The sequence below is a fragment of the Entelurus aequoreus genome, linkage group LG21, assembly GCF_033978785.1.
Source record: "Entelurus aequoreus isolate RoL-2023_Sb linkage group LG21, RoL_Eaeq_v1.1, whole genome shotgun sequence".
NCBI classification, from domain to species: Eukaryota; Metazoa; Chordata; class Actinopteri; order Syngnathiformes; family Syngnathidae; genus Entelurus; species Entelurus aequoreus.
In genome coordinates this window covers 5,754,501-5,769,319 of record NC_084751.1, presented here as the reverse complement: position 1 = coordinate 5,769,319, position 14,819 = coordinate 5,754,501, and the positions used below count along the sequence as shown (strand labels likewise).

The 14,819-nt window shown below is 45.1% G+C and overlaps 1 protein-coding gene across 1 annotated transcript; it reads right to left on the bottom strand.

The window, feature by feature from the left end:
• Positions 1-4,362: 4,362 nt before the first annotated feature.
• Positions 4,363-12,882, bottom strand: LOC133638206 (antigen peptide transporter 2-like). The gene is made up of 11 exons (XM_062030571.1): positions 11,429-12,882; positions 11,249-11,363; positions 8,277-8,407; positions 8,016-8,221; positions 7,766-7,963; positions 7,578-7,706; positions 7,277-7,468; positions 7,036-7,209; positions 4,866-5,007; positions 4,665-4,801; positions 4,363-4,606 (listed from the first exon to the last, which is right to left on the bottom strand). The coding sequence occupies exons 1-11, from the start codon at positions 11,907-11,909 to the stop codon at positions 4,397-4,399; spliced, it is 2,115 nt and encodes a 704-aa protein (XP_061886555.1). The 5' UTR covers positions 11,910-12,882; the 3' UTR covers positions 4,363-4,396.
• Between the last annotated feature and the right edge of the window lie 1,937 nt (positions 12,883-14,819).

Genomic DNA, 14,819 nt, shown 5'->3' with positions numbered 1-14,819 from the left:
AATAACACTAACTAGCTGTATTAATAATACTAAGTAGTCTTACCAACAATAGTAATCAGTCTTACCAATGGTACTAGTCAGTCTTGACAATACTACTAACTAGTCCAACCAACAATACTAAGTACTCTTACCAATACTACAAACGAGTCTTACCAATATTACTAACCATTCTTACCAATATTACTAACTACTCCAACCAATAACACTAACCAGGCTTACCAATTATACTAACCAGTCCTACCAATTATACTAACTAGTCTTGTCAATAATAATAACCAGTCTTAACTATAATAATAATAACCTGTCTTAACAATATTACTAACTAGTCTTACCGATAATACTAACATGCCTTACCAATTATACTAACTATTTTTACCAATTGAACTAACTAGTCTTACCAATTGTCTTAGTGATTGTCACACGGGTGAAGGTCATGTGTCCTTGTAAAGAGGACTTTTAAACCCAGGATGACTAGTTGTAAACAAATGTTAAACCCAAAGTGTCAAAGGTGAACAACAATCATCTGCAATAGAGGTAGTAATATTAGTTTAGTGTAGTATATCTAGTAGTAATATTAGTTTAGTATAGTATATCTAGTAGTAATATTAGTATAGTATATCTAGTAGTAATATTAGTTTAGTATAGTATATCTAGTAGTAATATTAGTATAGTATATCTAGTAGTAATATTAGTATAGTATACAGTATCTAGTAGTAATATTAGTATAGTATATCTAGTAGTAATATTAGTATAGTATAGTATATCTAGTAGTAATATTAGTTTAGTATAGTATATCTAGTAGTAATATTAGTATAGTATACAGTATCTAGTAGTAATATTAGTATAGTATATCTAGTAGTAATATTAGTATAGTATATCTAGTAGTAATATTAGTACAGTATACAGTATCTAGTAGTAATATTAGTATAGTATATTTAGTAAATACGTATTCTAAACCCATTTCAAAGTCACATGCGTTAAATCAACTATAAATTATTCATCACAATAAGCATATTCAAACTTCATCAAAAGGGAAATCATCCATTATAACTAAATTCATGTTTTCACCACAAATAACTAAATTCATGTTTTCACCACAAATAACAAAATTCATGTTTTCACCACAAATAACAAAATTCATGTTTTCACCACAAATAACTAAATTCAAGTTTTCACCACAAATAACTAAATTCATGTTTTCACCACAAATAACAAGATTCATGTTTTCACCACAAATAACTAAATTCATGTTTTCACCACAAATAACAAAATTCATGTTTTCACCACAAATAACTAAATTCAAGTTTTCACCACAAATAACTAAATTCATGTTTTCACCACAAATAACAAAATTCATGTTTTAACCACAAATAACTAAATTCAAGTTTTCGACACAAATAACTAAATTCATGTTTTCACCACAGATAACAAAATTCATGTTTTCACCACAAATAACTAAATTCATGTTTTCACCACAAATAACTAAATTCATGTTTTCACCACAAATAACAAAATTCAAGTTTTCACCACAAATAACTAAATTCAAGTTTTCACCACAAATAACAAAATTCATGTTTTCACCACAAATAACTAAATTCATGTTTTCACCACAAATAACTAAATTCAAGTTTTCACCACAAATAACTAAATTCATGTTTTCACCAAAAATAACTAAATTCAAGTTTTCACCACAAATAACTAAATTCAAGTTTTCACCACAAATAACAAAATTCATGTTTTTACCACAAATAACAAAATTCATGTTTTCACCACAAATAACAAAATTCAAGTTTTCACCACAAATAACAAAATTCAAGTTTTCACCACAAATAACAAAATTCAAGTTTTCACCACAAATAACTAAATTCAAGTTTTCACCACAAATAACTAAATTCAAGTTTTCACCACAAATAACTAAATTCAAGTTTTCACCACAAATATGTCCAAGTGAATAATGAAATCCTCCCCACCAAACTCATTGAAGTGGTTACAGACAACATCATGTCATCATCACAATAATCCCCTCACTAGTTTGGTGATGCAAGGACACACAACTTCCTCTGACACTGACACACAACCTGCTCTGACACTGACACACAACCTGCTCTGATACTGACACACAACCTCCTCTGACACTGACACACAACCTCCTCTCTGACACTGACACACAACCTCCTCTCTGACACTGACACACAACCTGCTCTGACACTGACACACAACTTCCTCTGACACTGACACACAACCTGCTCTGACACTGACACACAACTTCCTCTGACACTGACACACAACCTCCTCTCTGACACTGACACACAACTTCCTCTGACACTGACACACAACCTGCTCTGACACTGACACACAACTTCCTCTGACACTGACACACAACCTGCTCTGACACTGACACACAACTTCCTCTGACACACAACCTGCTCTGACACTGACACACAACTTCCTCTGACACTGACACACAACCTCCTCTGACACTGACACACAACCTCCTCTCTGACACTGACACACAACCTGCTCTGACACTGACACACAACCTGCTCTGACACTGACACACAACACACTGCCATTTAAATAGCCACTAGCCCCTCCCACTAACTTGTAGCCCCTCCCACTGGCTGGGACCAATTTGATGAAGAATGTTGTTGTTGAGATCATGTCCACAAGTTCTGGTTCTGCTCTGAACTACTTTCTTCCTTTTGGGAGGACATTTTTGACACAATTGGAAAAGCAGACGCTCAAAACTTTCCCCCCAACCCTATCAGCCTTTTTTGACGTATGACCCGATAACACGTGCCCGGTACCACTAAAGAGTATGTCCCGATAACACGTGCCCGGTACCACTAAAGAGTATGTCCCGATAACACGTGCCCGGTACCACTAAAGAGTATGTCCCGATAACACGTGCCCGGTACCACTAAAGCGTATGCCTAACCCTAACCCTAACCCTATAAGTGTGTGTGTCTTTAAGGGGCGTGTCTATAAGTGTATGTGTCTTTAAGGGGCGTGTCTATAAGTGTATGTGTCTTTAAGGGGCGTGTCTATAAGTGTATGTGTCTTTAAGGGGCGTGTCTATAAGTGTATGTGTCTTTAAGGGGCGTGTCTACAAGTGTCTGTGTCCTTAAGGGGCGTGTCTATAAGTGTATGTGTCTTTAAGGGGCGTGTCTACAAGTGTCTGTGTCCTTAAGGGGCGTGTCTATAAGTGTATGTGTCTTTAAGGGGCGTGTCTACAAGTGTGTGTGTCTTTAAGGGGCGTGTCTATAAGTGTCTGTGTCTTTAAGGGGCGTGTCTACAAGTGTATGTGTCCTTAAGGGGCGTGTCTACAAGTGTCTGTGTCTTTAAGGGGCGTGTCTACAAGTGTCTGTGTCCTTAAGGGGCGTGTCTACAAGTGTCGGTGTCTTGAAGGGGCGTGTCTACAAGTGTCTGTGTCTTTAAGGGGCGTGTCTACAAGTGTCTGTGTCTTTAAGGGGCGTGTCTACAAGTGCATGTGTCCTTAAGGGGCGTGTCTACAAGTGTCTGTGTCTTTAAGGGGCGTGTCTACAAGTGTCTGTGTCTTTAAGAGGGCGTGTCTACAAGTGTCTGTGTCTTTAAGGGGCGTGTCTACAAGTGTCTGTGTCTTTAAGGGGCGTGTCTACAAGTGTTTGTGTCTTTAAGGGGCGTATCTACAAGTGTCTGTGTCTTTAAGGGGCGTGTCTACAAGTGTATGTGTCCTTAAGGGGCGTGTCTACAAGTGTCTGTGTCTTTAAGGGGCGTGTCTACAAGTGTCTGTGTCTTTAAGGGGCGTGTCTACAAGTGTCTGTGTCTTGAAGGGGCGTGTCTACAAGTGTATGTGTCTTTAAGGGGCGTGTCTACAAGTGTCTGTGTCTTTAAGGGGCGTGTCTACAAGTGTCTGTGTCCTTAAGGGGCGTGTCTACAAGTGTCTGTGTCTTTAAGGGGCGTGTCTACAAGTGTCTGTGTCTTTAAGGGGCGTGTCTACAAGTGTCTGTGTCTTTAAGGGGCGTGTCTACAAGTGTCTGTGTCTTTAAGGGGCGTGTCTACAAGTGTCTGTGTCTTTAAGGGGCGTGTCTACAAGTGTCTGTGTCTTGAAGGGGCGTGTCTACAAGTGTATGTGTCTTTAAGGGGCGTGTCTACAAGTGTCTGTGTATTTAAGGGGCGTGTCTACAAGTGTCTGTGTCTTTAAGGGGCGTGTCTACAAGTGTATGTGTCTTTAAGGGGCGTGTCTACAAGTGTCTGTGTCTTTAAGGGGCGTGTCTACAAGTGTCTGTGTCTTTAAGGGGCGTGTCTACAAGTGTCTGTGTCTTTAAGGGGCGTGTCTGCGGCATGCAGCAAGATGTACTTGGACAGACACCAACGATACTTTGGAGATTTATTGGCAGACAGGAAGTCCAAGTGGTCAGGAGTCCTGGACAGGAAGTAGGTCAGAGAAGAGCTCCTCCCTCAGGCGATGGTAGCGCCCCCTCCTGGCCATGAGCTGCAGGTGCGTGCCCTCCTCCACCACGGCGCCGTCCTCCATGAAGACGATGCGGTCCGCCCTCTCGGCGCTGCTCAGCCGGTGCGCCACCATCAGGACCGTGCGTCCGCCGCGCAGAACCTCCCGCAAGACCTGAGGCCAGGTGGTGGTCAGCGGGCGAGACCCAGACCAAGTCATGTAACCAACTCACCGCCTCCTGCGCCTGGCCGTCCAGCTGGCTGGTGGCCTCGTCCAGGAGGATGACCGGCGGGTCTCGGACCAGCGCCCGCACCACGGCCACGCGCTGCTTCTCGCCCTCGGACAGACGCCGGCCTCCTTCGCCCACATCTGCGGGCGTGGGGCAGGGCGTCTTTGTGGGTCAAAGGTCGCAGGGTCACGTAGGGACACGTACCTGCGTCGCTGTCCAGGAGGTCACACGCTCCCACCTTGATGGCCACCTCTCGCACCTGCCGGGGGTCGCAGGTCATGCCGTACTCCACGTTGGACCTGACCGAGCCGCACAGCAGAACTGGACTCTGCTCCACCAGAACCACCTGTGGGACACACACACACACCTGGTGGTCCGCACGGGTCTCCAACACTAAGCTGCCATGCAGGCTGTTTTTTTAACTGGTATGTTGTGATGAATTATTGACATGACTAGGAGAATACTATTATGACAAGTAGGATGCTAATAGACCACTAACATGACTAGTAAAATGCTAATAGGATGCTAACCTGACAAGTAGGATGCTAATAGACCACTAACATGACTAGTAAAATGCTAATAGGATGCTAACATGACAAGTAGGATGCTAATAGACCACTAACATGACTAGTAAAATGCTAATAGGATGCTAACATGACAAGTAGGATGCTAATAGACCACTAACATGAGTAGTAAAATGCTAATAGGATGCTAACATGACAAGTAGGATGCTAATAGACCACTAACATGACTAGTAAAATGCTAATAGGATGCTAACATGACAAGTAGGATGCTAATAGACCACTAACATGACTAGTAAAATGCTAATAGGATGCTAACATGACAAGTAGGATGCTAATAGACCACTAACATGACTAGTAAAATGCTAATAGGATGCTAACATGACAAGTAGGATGCTAATAGACCACTAACATGAGTAGTAAAATGCTAATAGGATGCTAACATGACAAGTAGGATGCTAATAGACCACTAACATGACTAGTAAAATGCTAATAGGATGCTAACATGACAAGTAGGATGCTAATAGACCACTAACATGACTAGTAAAATGCTAATAGGATGCTAACATGACAAGTAGGATGCTAATAGACCACTAACATGACTAGTAAAATGCTAATAGGATGCTAACATGACAAGTAGGATGCCAATAGGACGCTAACATGACTAGTAGTGTGCTAATATGATGAGTAGGACGCTAACCTGACTAGTAGGATGCCAATAGGATGCTAACATGACTAGTAAAATGCTAATAGGATGCTAACCTGACAAGTAGGATGCTAATAGACCACTAACATGACTAGTAAAATGCTAATAGGATGCTAACCTGACAAGTAGGATGCCAATAGGACGCTAACATGACTAGTAGTGTGCTAATATGACGAGTAGCATACTAACCTGACTAGTAGGATGCCAATAGGACGCTAACATGACTAGTAGTGTGCTAATATGACGAGTAGGATACTAACCGGACTAATAGGATGCTAATAGGACGCTAACATGACTAGTAGTGTGCCAATATGACGAGTAGGATACTAACCTGACTAATAGGATGCTAATAGGACGCTAACATGACTAGTAGGGTGCCAATATGATGAGTAGGATAGGATGCTAACCTGACTAGTAGGATGCTAATAGGACGCTAACATGACTAGTGGGATGCTAATAGGACGCTAACATGACTTGTAGAATGCTTATATGACTAGTAGGATGCTAATAGGACGCTAACATGACTAGTAGAATACTTATACGACTAGTAGGATGCTAATAGGACGCTAACATGACTAGTAGAATACTTATACGACTAGTAGGATGCTAATAGGACGCTAACATGACTAGTAGGGTGCTAATATGACGAGTAGGATGCTAACCTGACTAGTAGGATGCTAATAGGACGGTAACATGACTAGTGGGATGCTAATAGGACGCTAACATGACTAGTAGGGTGCTAATATGACCAGTAGGATGCTAACCTGACTAGTAGGATGCCAATAGGACGCTAACATGACTAGTAGGATGCTAATAGGACGCTAACATGACTAGTAGGGTGCTAATATGACCAGTAGGATGCTAACCTGACTAGTAGGATGCCAATAGGACGCTAACATGACTAGTAGGGTGCCAATATGACGAGTAGGATATGATGCTAACATGACTAGTAGGGTGCTAACATGACTAGTAGGGTGCTAATATGACCAGTAGCATGCTAACCTGACTAGTAGGATGCCAATAGGACGCTAACATGACTAGTAGGGTGCCAATATGACGAGTAGGATAGGATGCTAACATGACTAGTCGGATGCTAATAGAATGTTCTTGAAGGCAACATCCTTCATGTGGGTGTGTCATGTGACACCTTTTCATGGAGGTAGCGCCGCCGGTAGTGCTGCAGCGGCTCGCCGTCTAGCAGGATGCGACCGCACTCGGGCTCGTAGAACCTCTTCAAGAGGCTGAGGCAGGTGGTCTTGCCGCTGCCGGACGGACCCACGAGCGCCGTCACCTTCCCCGCCTGCAGCTCCATGGACAGCGCCTGAGCACAAACACGCTCACCTGACGTCCACGCCGGCGGGACCGGCAGGCGAGTTGCGAGGCTTTACCTTCAGCGCCGGTTGGTCCTGAGCCCTGGACGGGTACCTGAAGGTGACGTCCTGGAAGACCAGGCTCCCCCGCAGACGTTGGGGGGCCAGGGGGCCCTCCTCCCGGCCTGGCGGGGTCCTGTCCAGGTAACTGAAGACTTTGGAGATGACACCCACCGTGGACAGCGTGTCCCCGCAGCAGAACAAGATCTCCTGCAAAGCCGGTGGCGGTCAGAGAGGGCGGGGCCAGGGCAAGCGTGGTCACCTTGAGGTTGTGGGACATGGCGGTCAGAGAGGGCGGGGCCAGGGCAAGCGTGGTCACCTTGAGGTTGTGGGACATGGGTTTCCGGAAGAGGAGGAAGGAGAGCAGACTCCCGATGCTCAGGTGGCCGCCGGCGATCAGCGTGCGAGCGTGCAGAAGCATCGCCGTCTTGATGGCCAGACTCCCCAGCTGCAACCACGCCACACCTTACTGGGGTCCAACGCGCTGGGGGGCGTGGCCACACCTACCCGCCTTACGAGGACGAAGACGGCGTTGTAGACCGCAGCCTGTCTCCGGACGCCACGCAGCTCGTGCAGCGCCTCCCGGTGCCGCCTCGTTTCGTCACGCTCGCCGTTGAAGCTGCGCACTGTTCGAATCCCGCCCAGCGACTGACCGGCCAGCGCCTCCACCGCGGCCAGGCAGTCCTGCTTCCGCTCCGTCAGCTCCTAAAGGTCACCGTGAGCGCCACAAACTGCGTCTACTTCCTGTCCTACTCACCTTGGTGCAGGCGATGTGGCGCTTCTGCAGCGCCGCCATCAGGGGGATCTCGATGCACGCCAGCGCCGTGAGCCGCCAGGACAGACGCCACATGAGCGCCAACATCAGCGCCGTCTTCACCGTGCTGCGCAGCACGGCGTTGGCGTTGAGCGCCACCGTCAGGCCCATCTTGTTGACGTCCGAGTGCAGGCGGGAGGAGAGATCTCCTGTCACGTGACACGTCAGCCGTCGCTCGCACCCAGGTGACGTGTGGCGCCTCACCTGCATTGTTGTCCTGGAAGAAGTGCACTTCCTGCCTCAGCAGCGTCCCGAAGAGCAGCAGCTTCAGTCTCTTGTTGAGGCGAGCGTGCGAGCACATGAACACGCCCGCTCGCAGGCCCGTCAGCACACAGCTGCAACAGCAACAGCACTTCTAGTCGCTAATCCCATGCTAATGTGACTAGTAGGATGCTAATATGACTAGTAGGATGCTAATATGACTAGTAGGATGCTAGTAGGCTCGCAGGCCCGTCAGCACGCAGCTGCAACAGCAACAGCACTTCTAGTCGCTAATCCCATGCTAATGTGACTAGTAGGATGCTAATATGACTAGTAGGATGCTAATATGACTAGTAGGATGCTAGTAGGCTCGCAGGCCCGTCAGCACACAGCTGCAACAGCAACAGCACTTCTAGTCGCTAATCCCATGCTAATGTGACTAGTAGGATGCTAATATGACTAGTAGGATGCTAATATGACTAGTAGGATGCTAGTAGGCTCGCAGGCCCGTCAGCACACAGCTGCAACAGCAACAGCACTTCTAGTCGCTAATCCCATGCTAATGTGACTAGTAGGATGCTAATATGACTAGTAGGATGCTAATATGACTAGTAGGATGCTAGTAGGCTCGCAGGCCCGTCAGCACGCAGCTGCAACAGCAACAGCACTTCTAGTCGCTAATCCCATGCTAATGTGACTAGTAGGATGCTAATATGACTAGTAGGATGCTAATATGACTAGTAGGATGCTAGTAGGCTCGCAGGCCCGTCAGCACGCAGCTGCAACAGCACTTCTAGTCGCTAATCCCATGCTAATGTGACTAGTAGGATGCTAATATGACTAGTAGGATGCTAATATGACTAGTAGGATGCTAGTAGGCTCGCAGGCCCGTCAGCACACAGCTGCAACAGCAACAGCACTTCTAGTCGCTAATCCCATGCTAATGTGACTAGTAGGATGCTAATATGACTAGTAGGATGCTAATATGACTAGTAGGATGCTAATATGACTAGTAGGATGCTAGTAGGCTCGCAGGCCCGTCAGCACGCAGCTGCAACAGCAACAGCACTTCTAGTCGCTAATCCCATGCTAATGTGACTAGTAGGATGCTAATATGACTAGTAGGATGCTAATATGACTAGTAGGATGCTAATGTGACTAGTAGGATGCTAATGTGACTAGTAGGATGCTAATGTGACTAGTAGGATGCTAGTAGGCTCGCAGGCCCGTCAGCACGCAGCTGCAACAGCAACAGCACTTCTAGTCGCTAATCCCATGCTAATGTGACTAGTAGGATGCTAATATGACTAGTAGGATGCTAATGTGACTAGTAGGATGCTAATATGACTAGTAGGATGCTAATGTGACTAGTAGGATGCTAATATGACTAGTAGGATGCTAATATGACTAGTAGGATGCTAATGTGACTAGTAGGATGCTAATGTGACTAGTAGGATGCTAATATGACTAGTAGGATGCTAGTAGGCTCGCAGGCCCGTCAGCACGCAGCAGCAACAGCACTTCTAGTCGCTAATCCCATGCTAATGTGACTAGTAGCATGCTAATATGACTAGTAGGATGGTAGTAGAATGGTAGTAGGACTAGTAGGATGCTATTAGGATGCTAACAGGACTAGTAAGATGCTAGTAGGATGGTAATAGGACTAGTAGGATGCCAGTAGGATGCTAGTAGGATGGTAATAGGACTAGTAGGATGGGAATAGGACTAGTAGGATGCTAGTAGGATGCTAGTAAGATGCTAATAGGACTAGTAGGATGCTAGTAGGATGGTAATAGGACTAGTAGGATGGTAATAGGACTAGTAGGATGCTATTAAGATGCTAATAGGACTAGTAGGATGCTAGTAGGATGGTAATAGGACTAGTAGGATGCTAGTAGGATGTTAATAGGACTGGTAGGATGCTAAAGGACTAGTAGGAGGGTAGTAGGATGCTAATAGGACTAGTAGGATGGTAGTAGGATGCTAATAGGACTAGTAGGATGCTAGTAGGACGCTAGTAGGATGCGATTAGAACTATTAGGATGCTAATAGGACTGGTAGGATGCTAATAGGACTAGTATGATGCTAGTAGGATGCTAATAGGACTGGTAGGATGCTAATAGGACTAGTAGGATGCTAGGAGGATACTAATAGGACTGGTAGGATGCTAATAGGACTAGTAGGATGCTAGTAGTATGTTAATAGGACTGGTAGGATGCTAATAGGACTAGTATGATGCTAGTAGGATGCTAATAGGACTGGTAGGATGCTAATAGGACTAGTAGGATGCTAATAGGACTGGTAGGATGCTAATAGGACTAGTATGATGCTAGTAGGATGCTAATAGGACTGGTAGGATGCTAATAGGACTAGTAGGATGCTAATAGGACTGGTAGGATGCTAATAGGACTAGTAGGATGCTAATAGGACTAGTAGGATGCTAGTAGGATGCTAATAGGACTGGTAGGATGCTAATAGGACTAGTAAGATGCTAGTAGTATGCTAATAGGACTAGTAGGATGCTAGTAGTATGCTAATAGGACTAGTAGGATGCTAGTAGTATGCTAATAGGACTAGTAGGATGCTAGTAGGATGCTAATAGGACTAGTATGATGCTAGTAGGATGCTAATAGGACTGGTAGGATGCTAATAGGACTAGTAGGATGCTAATAGGACTGGTAGGATGCTAATAGGACTAGTAGGATGCTAGTAGGATGCTAATAGGACTGGTAGGATGCTAATAGGACTAGTAAGATGCTAGTAGTATGCTAATAGGACTAGTAGGATGCTAGTAGTATGCTAATAGGACTAGTAGGATGCTAGTAGGATGCTAATAGGACTAGTAGGATGCTAATAGGACTAGTAAGATGCTAGTAGTATGCTAATAGGACTAGTAGGATGCTAGTAGGATGCTAATAGGACTAGTAGGATGCGCCATAAGTGCCTGTTGCTGGTAAAGACCCAGTGTGCGGTACCTTCCAAGAGAGAAGAAGACCAGCAGTGCCACGGTGGACAAGAAGTCCGAGTCCAGCTGTGGACCTGTCAGGATGTCCATCACCTTGCCCTGGTACAAGGGGATGACAGTGTCACCTGCACCAAAGCAAACAGGAAGTGGTCAGCAGGAAGAAGTCCAGAGTCATGTGACTTGTACTCACAGCCCACAGCCAGGATGAGGAAGACGAAGGCTGAGGACAGGAAGAGGAAGTCCACTCTGACGTGCTGCAAGACCCTGGCCAGCAGGCGACCAGCATCCAGGTCTTCCTTCTTCTGGCCGCTCTGCCCGCCACTCAGCCCCGCCTCCCAAACCACGCAGCTGAACGCCGAGCACGCCGCCCCCAGCAGCCAGGTGCCCGGGTCAGGGGTCAGGTCAGGGCTCAGGAAGTCCAGCAGGGGGGGCAGCAGGCAGAGGAGCGCCGCCAGCCGGCAGAGCACCGCCCGCCGTCTCCCATCAGCCAGTGCGCAGGCGACCAAGACCAAGGTCACACACTTCAGCCCTGCCAAGCTCCACTGATCCACCGCGCCGCAGCCGGACCCCCCCAGCACAAGCAGGACTGTCCAGAAGGCGGCGGTGAGCAGCGAGTCCAGCAGCAGGAGCAGGACGCCGTAAAGTGATGTCATCGTGGATGATGTCACCATGACGTGATGAACGTGGAACCCGACTTAAACAAGTTGAAAAACTTATTGGGGTGTTACCATTTAGTGGTCAATTGTACGGAATATGTACTGTACTGTGCAACCTACTCATACAAGTCTCAATCAATCAATCAATCAATCAATACTGTACTGTGCAATCTACTAATACAAGTCTCAATCAATCAATCAATCAATCAATACTGTACTGTGCAATCTACTAATACAAGTCTCAATCAATCAATCAATCAATCAATACTGTACTGTGCAATCTACTAATACAAGTCTCAATCAATCAATCAATCAATCAATCAATACTGTACTGTGCAATCTACTAATACAAGTCTCAATCAATCAATCAATCAATACTGTACTGTGCAATCTACTAATACAAGTCTCAATCAATCAATCAATCAATCAATCAATACTGTACTGTGCAATCTACTAATACAAGTCTCAATCAATCAATCAATCAATCAATCAATACTGTACTGTGCAATCTACTAATAAAAGTATCAATCAATCAATCAATACCGTACTGTGCAATCTACTAATACAAGTTTCAATCAATCAATCAATCAATCAATCAATACCGTACTGTGCAATCTACTAATACAAGTTTCAATCACGTCACGCGGCGCCCATTTCCTCCATTTCACGTCGAACTCGAGCCACTCACAGCCAGACGTCTTCTTCCTTATTTTACTTTCACTTTCACTTGCAGTTATGGCTGTACTTTGAACTTTGAACTCACAGGAAACGTCATCTTTCCCGCTTCTTCAAAGTTCACGACACGCGTGTGCAGAGATAGTTGGAATATTATACAAAACATGTTTGAGGTTATCAGTAGTCGTTGATTTAAAAAATCCAATCAAACGTTTTTGTAGTTCGGAAAAACTAGGAAACGGAAGTTGGTGACTTTTAGCGCATGCGCAACCGGATCGGGGGTCTTAGTAAATCAGGCAGCGACAGACTTTTTTTATTTGGGGTAAAATACGATTAGTGTAATAAACTTACCAGGAATGACAAAATGTAGGAGTTTATTAGACACGTCGTGAAGAGCAGGGAGATGACGAAGATGTTCTTTAAAAGATGTTCTTTAAAAGATGTTCTTTATGTGACCAGCTGGCGGCGCTGCTGACATGCGCTGTTAGAAGACGAGGAAGAAATGGCAGCCAATGAGAGCGCAGGTTGTAGTGACGTCACGTGTCAGGCCGGAAGAGGTCGTCAGAGAAGGCCATTATAGAAAAGAAGACGACGACAAAGTTGACAAAGCTGCGTCTTCCTGACACTTCTGCTCTCCATCTTCCTGATGTTTGACACTTCTACTCTCCATATTCCTGATGTTTGACACTTCTACTCTCCATATTCCTGATGTTTGACCACACTTCTGCTCTCCATGACTGCGCGCGTGAGTGCTTCCGTGTGGGCGGGAAAATGTCGCCATACTTCGTAGACGTCGTGCAGCTCACTAAGGCAACTAAGTTAACTGCCTTATAGGCAACTAAGTTAACTGCCTTATAGGCAACTAAGTTAACTGCCTTATAGGCAACTAAGTTAACTGCCTTAAAGGCAACTAAGTTAACTGCCTTATCGGCAACTAAGTTAACTACCTTAAAGGCAACTAAGTTAACTGCCTTAAAGGCAACTAAGTTAACTGCCTTATAGGCAACTAAGTTAACTACCTTAAAGGCAACTAAGTTAACTGCCTTATAGGCAACTCAGTTAACTGCCTTAAAGGAAACTAAGTTAACTGCCTTATAGGCAACTAAGTTAACTGCCTTATAGGCAACTCAGTTAACTGCCTTATAGGCAACTAAGTTAACTGCCTTATAGGCAACTCAGTTAACTGCCTTAAAGGCAACTAAGTTAACTAAGCTCACTGCCTTAAAGACAACTAAGCTCAGTCTGCTGCAGGAGACACTTTTAAACAATAAAGATGTTTCTGCCAAAGTCAACCTGTCAGTCACCATGTCACATGTGTCATAAGCTGTCACAGTCACCATGTCACATGTGTCATAAGCTGTCACAGTCACCATGTCACATGTGTCATAAGCTGTCACAGTCACCATGTCATAAGCTGTCACAGTCACCATGTCACATGTGTCATAAGCTGTCACAGTCACCATGTCACATGTGTCATAAGCTGTCACAGTCACCATGTCATAAGCTGTCACAGTCACCATGTCACATGTGTCATAAGCTGTCACAGTCACCATGTCACATGTGTCATAAGCTGTCACAGTCACCATGTCATAAGCTGTCACAGTCACCATGTCACATGTGTCATAAGCTGTCACAGTCACCATGTTACATGTGTCATAAGCTGTCACAGTCACCATGTTACATGTGTCATAAGCTGTCACAGTCACCATGTCATAAGCTGTCACAGTCACCATGTCACATGTGTCATAAGCTGTCACAGTCACCATGTCATAAGCTGTCACAGTCACCATGTCACATGTGTCATAAGCTGTCACAGTCACCATGTCACATGTGTCATAAGCTGTCACAGTCACCATGTCATAAGCTGTCACAGTCACCATGTCACATGTGTCATAAGCTGTCACAGTCACCATGTCACATGTGTCATAAGCTGTCACAGTCACCATGTCATAAGCTGTCACAGTCACCATGTCACATGTGTCATAAGCTGTCACAGTCACCATGTTACATGTGTCATAAGCTGTCACAGTCACCATGTCACATGTGTCATAAGCTGTCACAGTCACCATGTCATAAGCTGTCACAGTCACCATGTCATAAGCTGTCACAGTCACCATGTCATAAGCTGTCACAGTCACCATGTTACATGTGTCATAAGCTGTCACAGTCACCATGTCACATGTGTCATAAGCTGTCACAGTCACCATGTCATAAGCTGTCACAGTCACCATGCGCTCTTCCTGGTGACCA

Bases quoted from the DNA above. Each gene is read 5' to 3' on its own strand.
- LOC133638206 (XM_062030571.1), bottom strand. From the start codon at position 11,909: ATGGTGACATCATCCACGATGACATCACTTTACGGCGTCCTGCTCCTG. The intron at 11,364-11,428 runs GTGAGTACAAGT...GCTTTGGTGCAG, and splicing joins CCTCATCCTGGCTGTGGGCT to GTGACACTGTCATCCCCTTG. The intron at 5,008-7,035 runs GTGTCACATGAC...TGTGTCCCACAG, and splicing joins GGCGCTACCTCCATGAAAAG to GTGGTTCTGGTGGAGCAGAG.